Below are 20,840 nucleotides of genomic sequence, written 5' to 3' on the forward strand. Positions count from 1 at the left end.
GAATATTTTCTGAGCGGAATTGGGGAGGATGGCTCCTGCACCCTCTGGGACCCGAGGGCTGTCAGGCTTCCCCCGGCCCAGTGATTCTCAGTCGGGAGGGAGTGTGTCTCCCCGACTTTTGGCAAGGTTTGGAGATATTTTTGATTTCATGCCTGTGCTATCAGCATCTAGTGGGTGCTGGCCAGGGATGCTGCTAAAATTCTACAAAGCACAGGACGGTCCAGCTCAAAGAATTATCCAGCTCAAAGCATCAATATTCCCACGGTTGAGAAACCCATCCGCAAAGCCACTTCGTGGCCCTCCAGGGGGTGTGGCTGCCCTACTTTCCACCTTCATGCGTGGGGCAGGACTGAGAGGGCCCTCAAACTAACACGCTCAGGCCGCAGAGAGTGACAAAAAGTTTATTCTGTGCTTCTTGCAGCATTAGGCAGGGGATAAAACTGGAGAGAGCGCCTGGTGTGGAGGCGGAGGGACTCTGTGGGCTTCATTCTGGTAGGAGGAGAGCATCAGGGCAGGCCTTTAGGCTGTTGCTCTGGGCAGGGGGTGGGGGTGCGGGGGCTTACAGTGGGGGCCCTTAGTTGGCACAGGTTCGGAAGGGCCCCAGGCAGACATGAATTCTCCTGAGACTTGAGGTAGGTTGCTTCAGCCAGCCCGGGCGGAGAAGAAGGGCAGAGAGCGAACATAGGAGTCCAGTCGGGAGCGAAAGAGCTCACTTTGCACAGTTTGGCCCAGTGGGCACAGGGGATTCTTCACCACCAGTTCCACATACAGCTATGGAAAGGGAAGATGTTAGAGTCAGGCTTTGGATACTTCTGGTTTTTAGCCCCAAATCTTGTATAACCTCAGGGGTGTGTGAATGCACAAGGAACAAGGGCTGGAAGGCAAGCCTTCTCTGAGGAGAAAGTGGTGGTGGGAGTTAAGAACCTAAGGGCCCCTGAGAAAACTCTTGAGTTTAGCAAACATATAGTAGGATTGGGGCAGGGGATGAGGGAGTCTTGGGGTTCTGAAGAGCTCTGGGGGATGGGTCCCCGGGGCTGGCACTGACCGCACTGTAGATGTGGTGTAGCACATCTCGGATGGGTCCCACGCCCAAGTCAGTATTCATGACAACTTTGATCCCAGTGGGCGTCTCGTAGTAATGGAGTTTGTAACGGCTAGTTTGGAAGGCCAGGAAGCCATCCTTCCTGCAGAGATGAGGAGGGTGTTAAAGAACGGGAGCAGAATCTCTCCCAAAGAGATACTTTTGATCCCCTCAAAGGTCGACTCCCTCTTCAGCTAAACATATCCTTTGTAGAAGCCTGGTTGAGTAAAGACATCACCCATCCTCACCCCTCAATTTAGCCCCCACCAACCTCTCTACTTTCAGACCCTCCCCACCCCCACTCCTGCCAGCTCCAGCACTCTCGCTCCGGACTCAGCCTCTCTTAAGTACCCTTTCCCCCTCTGGAACCCAATGCTCCTTCCACTTCAGAAAGTTTCCCCCATCCCCAAATTCCCAAAGCTAGCCCTCCTCCCAACATCTTTTCTGACTCGGCGTACATGTCTAGCGGGGACATCTTGCTGACAAACGAGCGGATAGAGAAGAGCATCCCGTACATCAGCTTATACTCCTGGAGGGAGAGGGGCAGAGTTAGCTCTCGGTTGATGAAGGAGACGGGGTGGGGGTTGGGAACGAGCAAGGGTTTGGAGAGGAGGGGCTGGGTTGGGACTATAGGTGTTTGGAGATGAGAGGTCGCCCAGGCTGCACCGGGGCCCTCTCGTCACCTCCTCCTTGGGAATCCCTGCTTGCTTCTTGCGGTGCCATTCGCTGTAGTGCAGACACACTCCATTCCGATCAAACAGGTACAGGTTGTGGACAGTCATCTGCAGGGCAGGGAGTGTGAGCCTCGCTCCGGGACCGCCCCCACTCCGTGGGCTCGGGTTCCCGGACCCACAGCCTCCCAACCAGGTGGGGATCCCACCCCCGGACTCACCGGAACTGCTCCGAGTGCAAGTCTAGAGCTACTTCCGGTTTCCACGGAGCTCCTCCCCTTAGGGGGTTCTCACCCGCCCGCGGCTGGGCATTAACTCCGCTCCAATGCCGCTCGTCAGACTCCGCCTCCTTCCCTCAGCCAATCTGTGGCCACCGGAGCCGCGCACGCGCGTCCAGGTGCTCGGGATACAGAAGTGGTGTGTCTGCGAGCGTGGTCTCGCGGGCGGGTGACGTCATCGAGGCGAGAGGGGCGGAGCCGTGGACAGTGGGCGGGAGGCTGCCAACGGTTTTGAGCGTAGAGGCAGGCGTGAGAGGGGGATCTCGGGGGAGAAGGCCAATGGCTTGCCCCCCTCTTTGGCAAACTGGGGACTGAGGACTGGAAGGGTGGACAGTAGGCGGAACCAGGTGGTCGTCGGGGCAGAGGATCTCGGGCTAGGCTTGAGGGCGGCGTGCTTTTTAGGGACAACTTAGGGCGTGACTGAGGGTTCACAAGGTTTCTTTTGGGGTGGTCGGGAGGGAGAGATTCTAGGGAGCAAGGAAGCTCGCCATGGCTTTCTTTCCAGGAGGGGTCGAAGGGAAAGTACAAGGGAGCTGACCCTGGGTAGAACGGGTGAAGGGGTGGGGGAGCGTGAGGTTCCTCCCTCTCTTGAGACTGGAGCCAATTGAGGGACTAGTAGGGCAGGGGGACAGAAATTGGGATCCTAGTGGATTTGGGTCCGTTTCCGTTGGGACGTTTTGCGTGTGAGAACTTAAGAGCTCAGTTGACCGGGGACAGCCTGTGCCGGAGTTGATCTGCAGCTTCCAGCACTCGTAGTTGGGAAGAGGAGCTTCAGCAGCGCTGTTGTCCCACAGTAGGTCTTTTGTCCGCACCCGCTCTGCGCTGCACCCTCTTAACACTGTTCCTAGGAGCTGGGGAAAGGGATGCTTTCGCCCACTCCCATGGCCCCTGGAACTGGTGGAAACCTTTCCTCTAACCAGAAAGCCTCGATACCCTTAATTCACCAAGGATCCTTGGCGTGGAGTCTTCCTCCCTTCTCCCAAATCTTTCTCCGTGAACTTTTCCTCCTGGACTTCGCTAAAGCAGAACCTCCCAGCTCTTTGCTGTCTCCGGTTCTCTCTTCCCTGTATTCATGGCAACATCAGCTGACAGCCCCAGTTCACCCCTCGGGGCGGAGGATCTCCTGAGTGATTCATCAGAACCCCCTGGGCTCAACCAAGTGTCGTCTGAAGTGACTTCCCAGCTCTATGCTTCTTTGCGCCTCAGCCGGCAGGCAGAGGCCACAGCCCGAGCCCAGCTGTATTTACCCACCACCTCCCCGCCTCAAGAAGGGTTAGAAGGCTTAGCCCAAGAATTGAGTCGAAGCTTGTCAGTCGGATTGGAAAACAACTTGAAGAAAAAGGTGAGGGAAGTGTGTCTTGGAGACCACTGTGGCACTAGACACCAGAGAGTCTTGGGATTGGGGTTGGTAAAAATAAAAAGCTTTGATGAGATTTGAACTCTTCCTGTTGGATTTCATATTCCTTTTAACTGCATAGGCAGTCATGCTTATGAGGGAGGGAGTGACCTGGGACACCATAATTTGAAAATTATGAAACTTCCTAGTGTTTTTTGTGAGAGACATCTCTGCTCCGAGTAGATAGAGCAAACCTATGGGATAGGTTGGTGAGCTATTTCCCGTGCACTGGGAATGGGTGAGGTTTCTTGATCCCAAGAGGGAACTAGGGACTTAGGATAGCAGCTCAGATCCTTCCAGCTCAACACTATTTTGATAGTATGATTCCAACTTTGGCATGTACATCATTAAGACATAGTTTAGTCAACTACAACATGTTACAGAGAAGATAGTTATTAGTATTTTATAGAAAAGGTGTCAGAGTCAATTTGCAGACTGGTTAGGTCTTCCAGAGTTTGAAAATGATAGCCATAAGCCATACAGTCCTTACATTTGTTCTTGAATTGGCAAGAATCTCCACAACTCTTGTCTTATACCTCCTCAATTATTTTATTTACACTCTCTTTCTGGCTTTTGTAGTATTTGAATTTCTGATTCAAGTTTAGGACATCCCTCATTGGATCCGTCTGTTTTTTCTTGTTTTCCAAAGTGCTGGAGTGAAAATTCTACCCTGGGAATAGGTAGGAGACAGATAACGCAAATTGCATCTGATTTCCATGTGGCTTTTTTCTAGGATGGTTCTAAGCATATCTTTGAGATGGAAAGTGTTCGGGGTCAGCTCCAGACCATGCTCCAAACCTCACGTGATACAGCCTATCGTGAGTAAGCCCCTTCCCTAGAACTATGAAGGAGAACCTAGATGTAAAGGGTGGGAGAAAGTGGACAGAGGAAGCAGGTAGGAAAACCTCTGAGCAAGAGATTTCAGAAGAAAAGTCTCCCGTTCTTTGGGAGAGGGGGTGAAGGAGTGAGGGAACTGGAAAGGAAGGCCTTTTCTCTTCTTCAAGTGGCCCCTGTTTTTGTCATTACCTGAATCTGGCTTTGGGGTCCCTCTGGCTGCCTGCAGGGGATCCTCTCATTCCTGGCGCTGGCTCAGAGAGACGGGAAGAGGACTCCTTTGACAGTGATAGCACAGCCACCTTGCTCAAGTGAGTTCTCCTTGGGGTTCTCCTAGCTTGTTTGCTTTCTTGGAAATCCAAGCGTTTTGTTCCTTATTTCTCCCTTTATTGCTTTTGTACCTCTTAAGAACCCAAGAGGCTTATCACTTGCCTTTCAGTTTTCATCTTTTTCTACTGTCTCCTGCCCGCTTTGCTCCTTCAGAAACACAGGTATCTGCTGCCTAGTACCCGGTTTTCTCTTAACCTCCAGTCATTCTTCCCCTCTAAAGAGTTAGCTTGTTTCTGCTGAAACCTTTAAGTGAATCACAGACCTGTGTGTTATTTATAGCACTATGGTTATATAGCTTTACGACTTTGGACAAGTCTCTTGCCCTCTCTGGGTCTCAGTTTCCTCATTTGTAGAATATCACAGTTGGACAAGTGGATTCCAAAAGCCTTCCCAGCTCTAACATTCTCTACCTGATTTGCTCAGCACCCGGCCCCTGCAAGACTTGTCTCCGTCTAGCTCAGCCCAAGCCCTGGAGGAGCTGTTTCCCCGCTACACCAGCCTTCGGCCAGGGCCTCCACTCAATCCCCCAGATTGTCAGGGGCTGAGAGATGCATTGGATTCAGAGCATACCCGCCGCAAGGTAAGATGCAAAGGCTTCCTTTCGAAAGCAGCAAAGATTAGAAAGAGGGGACCCAAGTGTTGAAAAGGGCTGAGGGGGCCAGGCGCGGTGGCTCACGCCTGTAATCACAGCACTTTAGGAGGCCGAGGCAGGCGGATCACGAGGTCAGGAGATCGAGACCATCCTGGCTAACATGGTGAAACCCGTCTCTACTAAAAATAGAAAAAATTAGCCGGGCATGGTGGTGGGCACCTGTAGTCCCAGCTACTCGGGAGGCTGAGGCAGGAGAATGGTGTGAACCTGGGAAGCGGAGCTTGCAGTGAGCCGAGATCGCGCCACTGCACTCCAGCCTGGGCGACAGAGCAAGACTCCATCTCAAAAAACAAAAAACAAAAAACAAAAGGGCTGAGAGTTAAGAGCCTGAAAGCTGGGACTTAAGTATTTTTCTGAGGAGGGCTTTTTTGACCATTCCATCTAATATGGCACCACCTCCATTCCAAGTAGTCAGTCAAATTGCCTTCTTATTTCCTTCATGTAGCTTATCGTTCTGATATATCTTGTTTTTTTCTCCTCTCTAAAATTTGAGGGTCCGTATCTTGTTTGTCTTAGTACTGGCTGCCTAAGGTCTAGAATATACATAACACAGAAACACTCTGTGTTTGTTGAATGGACACAAACTCTGCTAGATTGTGCACAGGATTTACAGCTACTGGTGATATACTGAGCTTTATCTCTGTGAGCCTCTGCCTTAATGTCTGAAGGGGACAGAGAAATAGACAAAGCAGAGGAAAAGTCAAAATCACTGGTTGCCATTTTTGGAAGCCTCTCTTTCTCCATGTTAAACCTCTTGGCATGAATGAAAGGCTTTCCCCTTTATCCTTGCTGTGTTTACTCATTGTGTCCAATGAGCTTCTGAAGGTAGGAGTAACTTTGCACATTTTGCTGTGTGGGCTGCTGCACCTCTGCCAAAAGGTTTATAGGATTTTTACTCAGGAGATCCAGGAAAAGGAGGAGCCTGGAATCTAAGCACTTATCTCCTGAAAAGGTACAGAAACATGTTGGAGATCTTGAGCCTCAAGGTGCTTGCTTCAGAATTTTCCTGATTCTCCCTCTCCAGACCTATTCTGTTCTTAGGACCCAGGCTTCTTGGCTCCAGCCCACTCCTCCACTAGAGGAGCTGGAAAGTTTGGTGCTGTGGTCATACCAAAGATGGGCAACACCCAGACTCCTCACCCTTTTCCCCAGCATTGTGAGCGCCATATTCAGAGCCTGCAGACCCGAGTGTTAGAGCTGCAGCAACAATTAGCCGTGGCTGTGGCTGCCGACCGCAAGAAAGATACCATGATTGAACAACTGGACAAGGTACCAGGGTAGCAAAATGTGGGTGGGTCTCTCCACGAAGAGCATTAAGGAATAATAAATAAGTGAGTGGCCAACCAATGTTTCTTGGTGCATGCTGAGAGCTGGGCAAGGGGTTGGTTTGCTGACTGTTGGGAGAAGATGGCTGTTGACCCCGCCTCTGTGGGTAGAAAGAGGCAAAAAAGTTATTTTGAAATTTCATCTTACTTGCCCTACCTAAGACCCTCGCCCGTGTGGTGGAGGGCTGGAACCGGCATGAGGCTGAGCGGACAGAGGTTCTCAGGGGACTTCAAGAGGAACGCCAGGCAGCAGAGCTCGCCAGAAGCAAGCAGCAGGAGGTGAGCGCCCTGGAGCATATGGCATTAGAAGCTGAGTCACAGATCTCCAGATGGAAAGGGGCAGAAATAGCTCTGGAATTAGGGTTTCCAACAGATTGACCTCAGTCTTGTAGTAGCTGTCCTGACATTTCTTCTCATCCCTCCTTTCTTCTCCTTTAACCGTTTCTGCTGTCCAACTTGCATCATCAATGTCTTCTTAATTTTTCCCACACCATGTAGTCTTCTGTCTGGCCCCTTAGTCATTTACTTAACTGTGAAGTTTCAAGTTTACATTGTCAATGCTTTATAAAATATAGCACACACAGATTTCCCACAGTTCCTCTGCCCTGTATTCCTCTCTTCCTGGAAGACAGTAACCCGCCTGGAACAAAGCCTTTCTGAGGCCATGGAGGCCCTGAATCGTGAGCAGGAAAGTGCCAGACTGCAGCAACGGGAAAGAGAGACACTGGTGAGAAGACTGGACTGGGTTAATTCCACTGGAAGCTGTTAATTACTTCTAGAGAGCTGTGAGCTATTGGTGGATTGTGGGAGATTATAATTTGAGTTACACCAGAGCACTGTTTCCCAAAGTGTGCTCCTCAGAACAGTAATTCAGCTAGATATTCTATTAAAAAAAGGCTCTGCTACCAAGTCGGTTTGAGAAACTCTGCAAATTGTATCCTCATTAGAACATTAGTGTCATCTGAGGAATTATTTTAAAATATAGGCTGGGCACGGTGGCTCACCCCTGTAATCCCAGCACTTTGGGAGGCCAAAGCAGGCGGATCATGAGGTCAGGAGTTTGAGACCAGCCTGGCCAGCATGGTAAAACCCCGTCTCTACTAAAAATCAAAAAACTAGCTGGGCATGGTGGTGTATGCCTGTAGTCCCAGCTACTTGGGAGGCTGAGGCAGGAGAATTGCTTGAACCCAGCAGGCAGAGGTTGCAGTGAGCTGAGATCACGCCACTGCACTCCAGCCTGGGCGACAGAGTGAGACTCCATCTCAAAAAATAAAAATAAAAAATAAAATAAAATATAAGATTTCTGGGACTCACCTGCAGAGGTTTTGATTCAGTAGATATATGGTGGAACTCAAATCTTTTCAGAAATTTCCTGGGTGATTTTTTTCAGTCTGGTTTGGGACCTCTGGTGTAGGGCATGGCCAAAAAAGGTATGGAATTGACTAACTAACTCAAGTTTCTTTTCTTTTCTTTTTTTTTTTTTTTTTTTGAGACAGGGTCTCACTCTGTTGTCCAGGCTGGAGTGCAGTGGTGCAGTCTCAGCTCACTGCAGCCTCTGCCCCCTGGATTCAAGTGATTCTCCCACCTTAGCCTCCCAAGTAGCTGGGACTACAGGCGTATGCCACCACGCCTAGCTAATTTTTGTATTTTTTTGGTAGAGATGGGGTTTCACCACGCTGGTCTCAAACTCCTGACCTCAAGTGATCTGCCCGCCTTGGCTTCCCAAAGTGCTGAGATTACAGGCATAAGCCACCATACCCAGCCACTTCACTCAAGTCTCTTAGAGCTGAAATGATAAGGTGATTAGCCATATGAATTAGTAGCCGGGATTGGAACTTGATGCACGCATAACGCATGCTTGCTATATGCATGCTGGTACTTGTAGTCTTAACAGGCTATATCTGACAGTCCTGATGATGGGTGATGGTTCACGATTGTAGGCTGGATATTCCAGTCTTAGTGGAATTTCTTTTGACGATGATGGTGGTAACTATTGTGTATTGAGTACTTACTATGTGCCTGATGCTGTGCTAAATTAGCCTTACATATGCTTTTTACTTTAATGCTCAGAAGGCACACCCTGTTATGATCTCCAGTTTACAGATAAGGATGTATGCCTAAGAACACATAGTAAATTCCAGAACCAGGATTCAAACCTGAGACTTGAACCCAGGTCTACCTGGCTCTGGAACAGGAACTCTTATCTACTATATTATAATCCTATGAGCTTGTCAACTATTGTGTTTTGTTTGTTTGTTTTGAGATGGAGTCTCGCTCTGTTGCCCAGGCTAGAGTTTAGTGGCACAATCTTGGCTTACTGCAACCTTCGCCTCCCAGGTTCAAGCAATTCTCCTGCCTCAGCCTCCCAAGTAGCTGGGAATACAGGTGTGCACCACCATGCCCAGCTAATTTTTATATTTTTAATGGAGACATGGTTTCACCATGTTGGCCAGGCTGGTCCCAAACTCCTGACCTCAGATGACCTGCCTGCCTCAGCCTCCCAAAGTGCTGGGATTACAGGCATGAGCCACTGCGCCTGTCAACTATTGTGGGGTTTTTTTTGGTTTTATTTGAGATGGAGTCTTGCTCTGTTGCCTAGGCTGGAGTGCAGTTTTGTGATCCCAGCTCACTGCAACCTCTACCTCCCAGGTTAGAGCGATTCTCCTGCCTTTGCCTCCCAAGTAGCTGGAATTACAGGCACCCACCACCACGCCTGGCTAATTTTTGTACCTTTGGTAGAGATGGGGTTTCGCCATGTTGGACCAGGCTGGTCTCAAACTCCTGACCTTAGGTAATCTGCCTGCCTTGGCCTCCCAAAATGCTGGGATTACAGGTGTGAGCCACCGCACCCGGCCTAATTATTGTGTTTTTAATGAGCATAATTCTCAGCAGGCACCTTGTATGAGGGTCAGAGGGCAGATCGCTGGTCTCTGAAGAGCCTACTAAGGAGCCTGGTTTTCTTCTGCGGCTGTAGGAGGAGGAAAGGCAAGCTCTGACCCTGAGCTTGGAGGCAGAACAGCAGCGGTGCTGTGCCCTGCAGGAAGAGCGGGATACAGCCCGGGCTGGGCAACTGAGTGAGCATCAAGAGTTGGAGACTCTTCGGGCTGCCCTAGAAGAAGAACGGCAGACCTGGGCCCAGCAAGAGCACCAGCTTAAGGAACACTACCAGGCGCTGCAGGAGGAGAGCCAGGCTCAGTTGGAAAGGGAGAAGGTAAAAGTGGCGGTTGGAAGAGCTGAGGAACTAGGGAGTAGATGAAGGGCAAAATAATTGAATGGGATGGAATGTTAGAATATGGGGGATATATCTAGGCAGGAATGGAGAGTAGAGAGCCATGTGTGGGAGACAAGGTTGACAGTATAGGGCCAGCAGGAAGGGCTGGGGGTAATGAACACATGAAAGGTCAAAGACTGAAATTCAACAGGGATGGGGAAATAAGACAAATGGGAGGAGCTGGGGGAAGCTTGGATTTTAGGGTTTGGGAGGATGAACTGGGGAATGGAGGTAACCAGGAGATAAGAAATGAGGTATGTATATATATTTGATTTGTCTTTCATAGGAGAAGAGCCAGAGGGAAGCCCAGGCCACCTGGGAGGCCCAGCACCAGTTGGCATTGGTGCAGTCTGAGGTGCGGCGGCTGGAAGGAGAGCTGGATACAGCTCGGAGAGAGAGAGATGCCCTGCAGCTGGAAATGAGCTTGGTGCAGGTCAGAAGACAGAGAGTTCTTGAGGTTTTGTTCTGAGAGAAGTAGATCTGAGGCAGAGGGACCTCTCAGGAGTTGTGGCAGACACTCCCAGTTCAGGTGTTTGGGGTTTAATTCCATTAACAGTTTCTATGCAGTATAGGTAGTTTTCTATCCTAAACTCAGAGCCATTTCTCACTGAGTGACCATTTCCCACAATATGTCAGACTGACCTAGTGTTACTTTTAGGATTAAATAGATTTAAATCTATTAAAGATACCTTATGTTATTTTAAGAGATGACACCACACTTAGTGGGTTGACAGAGCAGGTGAAAGCTTTTGTCAGAGACTTGATTCCAATCATAACAGTATGCTTTGTAATTCTCATTACTTGAATAACTTGTATTAATCTCTCTGAGTAGGTCAGGGACCCAGGAGGGCAATGATTTTTTAATTTACTTATGAAACTTCCATAACAGCACATGGCCTGGCACAGAATTGTACTCAAAAATTGTTTGTCAGATATAATTACACTTTGAAAAACACTTTCCATCTAGCTAACACACTGAATTTTAAATTCAAACTAGTCGGATTCTTGCCGTGAAATAGAGCAGGAGTTGGTGAACTTTTTCTGTAAAGGGCCAGACTGTAAATATTTTTAGCTTTGTGGGTTGTATGGTCTCAGTTGCAACTACCCAACTCTGCTGTTATACCACTGAAGTAGCTATAAACTGTACGTAAACAAATGGGCACAGCTGTGTTCTAGTACAACTTATCTAAACAGGCAATGGAGGGCCGAATTGGGCTGTAGTTTGCCGATCTCCAGAATAGAGGAAAGGAATGGAGACAGCTGTGTTCTGGCCCATGGTGGAGACACAGCGTTGAAGAGGAAAGAGTATTGCATTAGGACTTAAGGCACTTACGTCTACTTCTAGCTAGAATTTTGACCTTTATGGGCCTCTGTTTTTATGTATAAAATGTGTGTTAAGGACAAATTGATGAATTTTCTAGGTGCAAGCCAGTCTGAGAGGCTATGTTCCTTATAAATGGTTAACTTAAGGAGGTACCAGTGAGGCCAGCATTTGACAACCACAATCCTTTGGCCCGGTGTGGTGGCTCACGCCTGTAATCCCAGCACTGTGGGAGGCCAAGGCGGGTGGATCACTTGAGCCCAGGAATTTGAGACCAGCCTGGCCAACATGGTGAAACCCCATCTCTACTAAAAATACAAAAATTAGCCAGGTGTGTGGTGCGCACCTGTAGTCCTGGCTACTAAGAAGGCTGAGGCAGGAGAATTGCTTGAACCCAGGAGTTGGAGGTTGCAGTGAGCCCAGATTGCACCAGTGTGCTCCAGCCTGGGTAACAGAGTGAGACTCCATCTCAAAAAAAAAAAAAAAAAAAAAGAATTGACCTAGGGCATCAGGTGTTACAATGAGATCACATACGATAAAGACTAAGAAAGCATCCGGGTGTGGTGGCTCACACCTGGAATCCCAGCACTTTGGGAGGCCGAAGCGGGCAGATTGCTTAAGCCCAGGAGTTCAAGACCAACCTGGGTGCAATATGGCAGTACCTAAACTCTGCTAAAAATACAAAAACTTAGCCGGGTATAGTGGCATGCACCTGTAGTCCCAGCTACTCGGGAGGCTGAGGTGGGAGGATCAACTGATCCCTAGAAGTAGAGGCTGCAGTGAGCCGTGATCGCACCACTGCACTCCAGCCTGGGTGACAGGAGTGAGACCGAGTCTTAAAAAAAAAGACAGAAAGGGCCACGTGTGGTGGCTTACGCCTGTAATCCCAGCACTTTGGGAGGCTGAAGTGGGAGGATTGCTTGAGTCCAAGAGTTTGAGACCAGTCTGGGCAACATAGTGAGACCCCCATCTCTACAAAAAATAAAAAGATTAGCTGGGTGTGGTGGCACCAGCTTGTAGTCCCAGCTACTCTGGAGGATGAGGTGGGAGGATCGCTTGAGTCTGGGAGGTCGAGACTGCAGTGAGCCATGATCACACCACTGCACTTTAGGCTGAGCAACAGAGCAAGACTGTCTCAGAAGTAGGGGCTGAGAAATAACCACTATTTGGATTTAGAAATTGAGTTCTTTGGGCCATGCGCAGTGGCTCACACCTGTAATCTCAGCACTTTGGGAGGCCGAGGCGGGTGGATCACGAGGTCAGGAGATTGAGACCATCCTGGCCAATATGGCGAAACCCCGTCTCTACTAAAAATACAAAAAATTAGCCGGGCCTGGTGGCACGCACCTGTAGTAGTTGCAGCTACTTGGGAGGCTGAGGCAGGAGAATTGCTTGAACCCGGGAGGCAGAGGTTGCAGTGAGCCGAGATCGCACCACTGCACTCCAGCCTGGGTGACAGAGTGGTACTCCGTCTCAAAAAAAAAAAAGAAAGAAAAGAGATTGAGTTTTCTTTATAGTAAAATACTGTACGTAGAAATCAGATTTTAGTGAGTTGAAGGACTGTGGCTGAGAAAATGGAGACACTTATAGGTTGACTGCTTAAGGAGGAAGAGGCACTGCCATTTATTGAATGTCTACTGGCTTTCAGGTACTCTACTCAGGGTATGTTATCTCAGACACATAGAATGGATTTGATTGCTCTATCGAACATTTATTTTAGCTAAGAAATTTATGTCTTTCACCCATAGTCATTTTCACTTTGATGTATGTTTAAAGTGTGACTATCTTAATAAGGAAAGGGAACCTCTTTCACTCCTTGAGGCAAAATTCTTGTTCTTCATCTCATATGAGGGGAAAGTTGGTACTGGATTTTGTCTACATTATATCCTCCATCCTCTTCTAAGCCCAAACAGATTTGGGCCGTTATCCCACCTTCCTTCACTCCCAGGCCCGGTATGAAAGCCAGAGGATCCAGCTGGAGTCGGAGCTGGCTGTGCAGCTGGAGCAGCGGGTGACAGAGCGGCTGGCACAGGCTCAGGAGAGCAGCCTACGGCAAGCAGCCTCCCTCAGGGAACATCACAGGTACGTGGGACTCACTAGGTGTCACTTCTCTCAGCCACAGCACGTATCGTTAGTGCCAGGCCCGTGTTCCCTTCAATCCCTTTGCCATGGTCCAGCACTGTGACTCCCAGGGTGCACTTACTCCCATCAGCTGGGACCTGAGTCTCTCTCGGGAGGGCTGCCTTCACGCGTTCATGGAGAGCCAGAAGTGCCTGGGAATTTTCATCCCATAGGGAGTAGCCCTTAACCAAGAACTGATGGGTGCAGAATGATAGATGGTCCAGCTCCCTCGCTGGGACAGTGCTGAGGTATGACCTGCGCTGTCTCCAGGGCTGCTCTGTCAGACTGAGCCTCCTCCCAGCCTGGCCTCACTTCTCCTCACCCCCATTCTGCTGCCGAGATTTTCTGGAAATGCTCCCGAAATAAATTTATTTAAGTCTCTGCTTCTGAGGAACCCATCCTAAGACCCCAGCTTTGTCCTTGCCGCTTCCTGTGCCATGGCCAGGCTAGCTGACTGGCTATCTGGATCACTGTCACGTGCACACATGATGTCTTTTTCTCAGTTGGTCACTTCTTCTGTCTGCAGTCTCAGGCCTCTTCTCCTACCTGTGCCCTGTAGGAAGCAGCTGCAGGACCTGAGTGGACAGCACCAGCAGGAGCTGGCCAGTCAGCTAGCTCAGTTCAAGGTGGAAATGGCAGAACGAGAGGAGCGGCAACAGCAGGTGGCTGAGGACTACGAGCTCAGGTCCTGGTCCCCAGAGTGCCCCTTTCAGGCCCCAGCCCCTTTCCCATGGGTAGAGCCCAAACTGGGAACGGTGAAGAGCTGCTCCCTTGATTGATCTGTCATCCTTTACATGGGCCCCAGCTCCTTTCAGAATGTCAGATGTCCAACATTCCCTTCTGGCTCTTTTTAGCTCCCAAGTATCTGCTTCCTTAAAGGCCCTGAGTCACTTCTTCTCTCTTTGTTTCAGACTGGCCCGGGAGCAAGCGCGAGTGCGCGAACTGCAGAGTGGGAACCAGCAGCTGGAGGAGCAGCGGGTGGAGCTGGTGGAAAGACTGCAGGCCATGCTGCAGGCCCACTGGGATGAGGCCAACCAGCTGCTCAGCACCACTCTCCCGCCGCCCAACCCTCCAGTACGCCTTACCCCTTGAGCTAAGCTTCTCCGTTGTGTTCTATTTTTATTTTTATTTTTATTTTTGAGACAGGGTCTCACTCTTGCTCAGGCTGGAGCGTACTGGTGCGAACATAGCTCACTGCAGCCTCGAACTCCGGTCTCAAGTGATCCTCCCACCTCTAACTCCCAAAGTGCTGGGATTCCAGGCATAAGCTACCATGCCCAGCAAGAACTGTGTTCTAGATTCCTTCTTTGGAAATCTAGCTCCCTCCCAAGGGAAGTACTAAGTTCAGCTCCTAAGGCCTACATCAGGGGAGAAAAACTGGTGGACTTTACAAATAATAACTGCTCAGCAAAATAAATCCTTTCTCCATGGCCATAGCTCACTCAAACTGGCCCCATTCCACTGGGCATAACTCTAGTCTCCCAGTCCCAAGAGGGGACAAATGATACATGGTACTGGTTTTGTGGAGGGATAGCTGAATTAATTATGAGGGAAAGGGCAAAAAATTGTTGCCAAGTCCTGCCCCAGAGTAGAGTAGGGAGTCTCACTTCCTAGCCCTTCATACGTTGGTACTTCCCACTTCCTTCTTTTAATTATGAAATTCTAGCAGGTGTGGTGGTGCGTCTGTAATCTCAGGGAGGCTAAAGCAGAAGGATCACTTGAGCTCAGGAGTTCAAGACTAGCCTAGGCAACATAGTGAGACCTCATCTCAAAAAAAGAAAAAGAAGAAAAAATTAGGATATTTTAATTTTAATTTGATTTATTTATATATTTATCATTTATTTATTTGAGACAAGGTCTCACTCTGTTGCCCAGAGCACTCAAGCAATCCTCCCTCCTCAGCTTCCCGAGTAGCTGGGACTACACACACATGCCATTGCCCCCAGCTAATTTTTAAATTTTTTGTAGCGATGGCATCTCTCTATGTTGCCAAGCCTGGTTCAAACTCCCAGCCTCAAACTGTCCTCCCAAAGTGTTGGGATTACAGGTGTGAGCCACTGCACCCAGAAATTTATAATCTTATTAAAGTGTTTGTACCATGTCTTATCTCTTTAAACCTACTGTGCTTTGACCTTTCTTTCTGCCTGTCTCCTGGTCAGGCTCCTCCTGCTGGACCCTCCAGCCCCGGGCCTCAGGAGCCGGAGAAGGAGGAGAGGAGGGTCTGGACTATGCCTCCTGTGGCCGTGGCCCTGAAGCCTGTATTGCAGCAGAGCCGGGAAGCAAGGGACGAGCTACCTGGAGCACCTCCTGTTCTTTGCAGTTCCTCCTCAGATCTTAGCCTCCTGTTGGGCCCCTCTTTTCAGAGCCAGCATTCTTTCCAGCCCCTGGAGCCCAAACCAGACCTCACTTCATCCACAGGTAACTGGGGGCAGAAGTCACTGGGGTTCCCCTTCTGTGCATGAATTGGCTCCCTCTTTTGTACCTTGCTTTCTGTCTGATACTTGAGCATTTAGTTTCCCAGATGCCTTTAGTGATCACAAGTTGCAAGGAGCAGAAATCTGCTCACATTGGTCCAAATAAAGGGATTGAGATTTCGTGGAAATGTGACATCGCTGGACTTAATGAGAACTGGAGTTGGGAACGGGGCACTATCAGGAACTGAGGCAGCTAGCTGACCCTTTTCTGTGGGCCTGCATAGTCTCCTGGGTCCACCTCTCCTGCATCTCTGCTCTTTTTTCTTGCTAGACCAGCATTCAAGGTTCTCGCCCCTCATAACTTCAGTTTACACATGGGTTTGACCAGCTGTGATACTGACTCTAGCTGAGCCTCTAGACATTTATAGAGACATCGGTGTCTCAGTTTTTTAGGTCTAGTTTAAAGAGGCCATCTGATTGGATTGGCTGACCGTGGGTGTGGTGTCCACCCGTAGTTTAATGTCAGCTGTGATTTGAGTGGATGGGGGTGTTCTGTGTGGTACAAACATGACAACCTAGGTCGAATTAAAAATGAGGGATGGGGCCAGGCATGGTGGCTCACACCTGTAATCCTAGCACTTTGGGAGGCTGAGGTGGGAGGATGGCTTGATGCCAGGAGTTCCAGACCAGTCTGACCGATATAGTGAGACCTCATCTCTACGCAAAATAAAAAACTAGCTGGATGTGGTGGCACACACCCAGATTTCCAGCTACCCAGGGAGGCTGAGACAGAAGGATTGTTCAAGCCAAGGAGTTTGGGGCTACAGTGAGCTAAGAAGGTGCCATTGTACTCCAGCCTGGGCAACACAGCAAGACTCTGTCTCTTAAAAAAAAAAAAGAGACAAAGTGCTGGGATTACAGCTCACGCCTGTAATCCCAGTACTTTGGGAAGCCAAGGCGGGCGGATCACAAGGTCAGGAGATCGAGACCATCCTGGCTAACACAGTGAAACCCCATCTCTACTAAAAATACAAAAAATTAGCCAGGCATGTTGGCAGGTGCCTGTAGTCCTAGCTACTCAGGAGGCTGAGGCAGGAGAATGGTGTGAACCCAGAACCCGGGAGGTGGAGCTTGCAGTGAGCCGAGATCACACCACTGCACTTCAGCCTGGGCGACAGAGCAAGACTCCGTCTCAAAAAAAAAAAAAAAAAAAAAGAGATTAGTTGTAGCACAATTAAAAATTTTTTAATTATGTGAGAATAATAAAAGAATGGGGCATATTCTGGGGAAGAGGTCAGAACATGTGTGTTACTCATTTCCATTCTTCAGGGAGTTTGTGAGGGTATTTATTTGTTTAGAGTTTGAGTACCACAGCTTTCTTCTGTCTATATTTCTGTCTTAGAATTCAGCTGTGCCATCTCCCAGTCACCTCCAACCCTTCCCTCTCCAGCTACTTTAAACCTCCATCTTCATCTTCTCTTAGCTGTGATGTTCCTCTTACATTTAATAGGCCCCTTTCTTCTGAGTATTAGGTGAGTTGGTTTGTGGAGGAGCCCCTTCCCCCCTGAACATACTTGCACCCACCCACACCTGTTTCACTTTATAGCTGGGGCCTTCTCTGCACTTGGGGCCTTCCATCCCGATCATAGGGCAGAAAGGCCATTCCCTGAGGAAGATCCTGGACCTGACGGGGAGGGCCTCCTAAAGCAAGGGCTGCCACCTGCTCAGCTGGAAGGCCTCAAGAATTTTTTGCACCAGGTAAGAGAGATTCCATCCAGACTAGCTCATTTTCTTCTTCCCTTTCTCCTTTCCTCTTTCTGCTCTGGGAATCCAGGACTCTGGCCTCATTCCCTGTTTATGACTAACTCTTTGTCCCAGCTTCTTCTCTCAGATCCCTAGGCCTTTTTCTCTATCAGTCCCTAGGGAACTTGACTATCTTATTCACCCACAGTTGCTGGAGACAGTGCCCCAGAACAATGAGAACCCTTCTGTCGACCTGTTGCCCCCTAAGTCTGGTGAGTTCCAACTCTGAAGAAGGTTGGGGCTGGGGCCTAGGAAAGATCGGAGTTGGTTATCTAGGATGAATTTTTAGGAGCTGGCAAAGGCAATAAAGCCTTATAAATGCTGGGTGGTGGGACTTCCTTGGTTCTTTGCCCCATTTCCTGATTCTTGGCTTTCTTTCCTTTCGCTAGGTCCTCTGACGGTCCCATCTTGGGAGGAAGCCCCTCAAGTACCACGTATTCCACCGCCTGTCCACAAAACCAAAGTTCCCTTAGCCATGGCGTCCAGTCTTTTCCGGGTCCATGAGCTTCCCCTCTCCCATTCACAAGGCAGTGGTCCCAGCAGTGGTTCCGCAGAGAGAGGTGAGCATGTTCTGGTTTACCAGGGAAAAAAGGAGGGACAGTCCTGAGAGGTGAGCATGTTCTGGTTTACCAGGGAAAAAAGGAGGGACAGTCCTGAGAGGTGAGCATGTTCTGGTTTACCAGGGAAAAAAGGAGGGACAGTCCTGAGAGGTGAGCATGTTCTGGTTTACCAGGGAAAAAAGGAGGGACAGTCCTGAGAGGTGAGCATGTTCTGGTTTACCAGGGAAAAAAGGAGGGACAGTCCTGAGAGGTGAGCATGTTCTGGTTTACCAGGGAAAAAAGGAGGGACAGTCCTGAGTGTGGATCCAGTACAGGTACCTACAGTCCTTCTGAATTCCTGGGGAAATGGGCTGAGGGCTGGGGAGACAGGCCCTAGGATGACGCCTGTGATTATTGCTATGTCTGTCAGGTGGAGATGGGCTCACATTCCCAAGGCAGCTGATGGAGGTGTCTCAACTGTTGCGACTTTACCAGGCTCGGGGCTGGGGGCCTCTGCCTGCTGAGGATCTCCTGCTCTACCTGAAGAGGCTGGAACACAGCGGGTACAAGCCTGGGAGGAAGGAGGAAGGATTCGCAGGGTGGAAGCTGGATTATGAGGAGTGGAGTGGGTGTGTTTTACACTGAATTGAATCGTTGTCCTTTTCTGGGGAGGAAAGTGAAGGATGAGAGGTGGATCCACAGATCTTCTTCTCTTACTGCCCCACAACTTTCTTTTCTCTCTTCCTTTCTTTTGCTTTTTTCTTCTAAACAAAAAAATATTTTCCCCAGGTCTCTCTACCTTCGTTTTTTTCCTCTTTACCCCTCAGCTCAAAACTCAGAATCCTAGAATTTTGGCTAGCTAGTGTAACTCATTATTTACTTCCACTAATGTCTCCTCCCAGTTGATGCCCGGGTCTATCGAGTTTGATCTTATTCTTAAGAGACAGAATTGGGGAGTGGTTCTTCCATCCAGTATTGGGTAACTGCGGGGACGGAGATCCCCATCCTCATACCTTTGATTTGTGTGGCAGGACTGATGGCCGAGGGGATAATGTCCCCAGAAGGAACACAGACTCCCGCTTGGGTGAGATCCCCCGGAAAGAGGTGAGGGAAAGTCAGGCAGGGACCAGGGGAGAAAAGGGCTCTCACTGACCAGTTCCTTCACCTCTGCACACTCCTGGCTGGCCCCTCCATTCCACCCCCGCGTTCTGTAGCATGGCGTTTCCTCCCTGCAGACTAATCTGGCCTCTCCACGTGCATTTCCTCAGTGCAGTGGGGAATTAAGAGGATCTGACGCTGATTTCTTCCTCTCTCTTCCCTCAACTCTCAGATTCCCTCCCAGGCTGTCCCTCGCCGCCTTGCTACAGCCCCCAAGATTGAAAAACCTCCCGCACGGAAGAAAAGTGGGCACCCTGCCCCAAGTAGCATGAGGAGCCGGGGAGGAGTCTGGAGATGAGCTCCCCTACCCTCTCTCCTCTTCTTTGTTCTCTCGTTGTTGTTATTTTAATAAATGCTCAATAGTCTGTATCAGAGTCTCTGGCTCATAGGAATTTGGAAAATAGAGGTTTTGTAGGAAATCACTTTGTAAAGAAACCACATTTGGTTTGAGTACTTTTTTTATATATTACGTGTTTATATGTCATTTCCTGTGGGAAAAGACATGAATGCTTTGGAAGACGGTCAATGACAAGATTTAGAAAGTTGGAGCGGCTAAGATTCAGTGGACAAAGCTAAAACCTGCAGAGCAATGAACTCCGGGTGGTAGTGGAATTATCGGTGATTCTTAGTTTTTTAATACATTTCTGTATTTTCCAAATTTTCTAAAACAAGTATATATTACTTTAATAATCAGAAAAGACCCAAACTTTAATAAGAGTAAATTATTGTATAAAGAGTTTGAGTTAAAATTTGGTTGTTGGGGAGAAAGTTTTCTCTCTTAAGGGAAAATAATTCTTTCAGGTTGCATTTGTAGGATTCAGATTGGCAGATTCTACTCCAGCCAGCAGACATATTGTTGCTATAGTCTTCATGCTTACAGCTTTAAAACATGTAAAAGACAAGAGTGCTGGGTCCTAATTAAACTAAAGAGTTTCTGCACAGCAAAAGAGACTGTCGACAGAGTAAACAGACAACCTACGGAATGGGAGAAAATATTCTCAAACTATGCATTTGACAAAGGTCTAACATCCAGACTCTATTAGGAACTTAAATCAACAAACAAAAAACAAATACCTACATTAAAAAATGGGCAGAGGACATGAACAGACACTTCTCAAAAGAAGACATGCAAGCAGCCAACAAACATTTGAAAAAATGCTTGTTAATAATCATCAGAGAAATGCAAATCAATTTAATGCAAAACCCAACAATGAGATACCATCTCATACCTATCAGAATGACTATTATTAAAAAGTCAAAAAACAACATGCTGGCAAGGCTGCAGAGAAAAGGGAATGCTTATATAGCTGTCATTGGGAATTAAGTTCAGCCACTGTGGAAAGCAGTTTAGAGATTTCTCATAAAACTTAAAACAGAGTTACCATTTCACCCAGTGATCACATCACTGGATATATACCCAAAGGAAAAGAGGTCATTATTCCAACAAGATACATGCATTTATATGTTCATTACCACACTGTTCTTAACAGCAAAGACATAGAATCAACCTAGATGCCCATCAGAGATGGATTGGATAAAGAAAATGTACACATATACCATGGAATACCACACAGCCATGAAAAAGAATGAAATAATGTCCTTTGTAGCAACATGGATGGAGCCGAAGGCTATAATCTTAAGCACAT

General features: G+C 48.6%; 2 protein-coding genes across 10 annotated transcripts; one reads left to right on the forward strand and one right to left on the reverse strand.

Moving 5' to 3' along the window:
- Window positions 1–385: 385 nt before the first annotated feature.
- Window positions 386–2,151, reverse strand: TRAPPC1 (trafficking protein particle complex subunit 1). The gene is made up of 5 exons (XM_054456627.2): window positions 1,974–2,151; window positions 1,765–1,863; window positions 1,540–1,610; window positions 1,046–1,184; window positions 386–771 (listed from the first exon to the last, which is right to left on the reverse strand). Exons 2-5 carry the CDS (start codon window positions 1,861–1,863, stop codon window positions 643–645), a joined length of 438 nt encoding a protein of 145 aa, XP_054312602.1. The 5' UTR covers window positions 1,974–2,151; the 3' UTR covers window positions 386–642.
- A 79-nt stretch (window positions 2,152–2,230) lies between these two features.
- On the forward strand, window positions 2,231–19,563 carry CNTROB (centrobin, centriole duplication and spindle assembly protein). 9 transcript variants are annotated; one of them, XM_063656278.1, is made up of 20 exons: window positions 2,237–2,823; window positions 2,951–3,372; window positions 4,160–4,244; window positions 4,490–4,571; window positions 5,014–5,170; window positions 6,395–6,511; window positions 6,730–6,846; window positions 7,196–7,294; window positions 9,542–9,778; window positions 10,125–10,271; window positions 13,108–13,241; window positions 13,840–13,965; window positions 14,192–14,354; window positions 15,440–15,698; window positions 17,301–17,452; window positions 17,646–17,709; window positions 17,887–18,057; window positions 18,467–18,599; window positions 19,068–19,140; window positions 19,367–19,563. In XM_063656278.1, the coding sequence occupies exons 2-20, from the start codon at window positions 3,103–3,105 to the stop codon at window positions 19,490–19,492; spliced, it is 2,712 nt and encodes a 903-aa protein (XP_063512348.1). In that variant the 5' UTR covers window positions 2,237–2,823; window positions 2,951–3,102; the 3' UTR covers window positions 19,493–19,563. The 9 variants fall into 9 exon arrangements, with proteins under 9 accessions (XP_063512347.1, XP_063512348.1, XP_063512345.1 ...); XM_063656275.1 differs by having other exon boundaries at window positions 2,687–2,823; window positions 18,467–18,665; XM_063656279.1 differs by having other exon boundaries at window positions 2,687–2,823; window positions 18,467–18,665; window positions 19,068–19,120.
- The last annotated feature ends 1,277 nt before the right edge of the window (window positions 19,564–20,840 follow it).

The sequence above is a fragment of the Pongo pygmaeus genome, chromosome 19, assembly GCF_028885625.2.
Source record: "Pongo pygmaeus isolate AG05252 chromosome 19, NHGRI_mPonPyg2-v2.0_pri, whole genome shotgun sequence".
Taxonomy (NCBI): domain Eukaryota; kingdom Metazoa; phylum Chordata; class Mammalia; order Primates; family Hominidae; genus Pongo; species Pongo pygmaeus.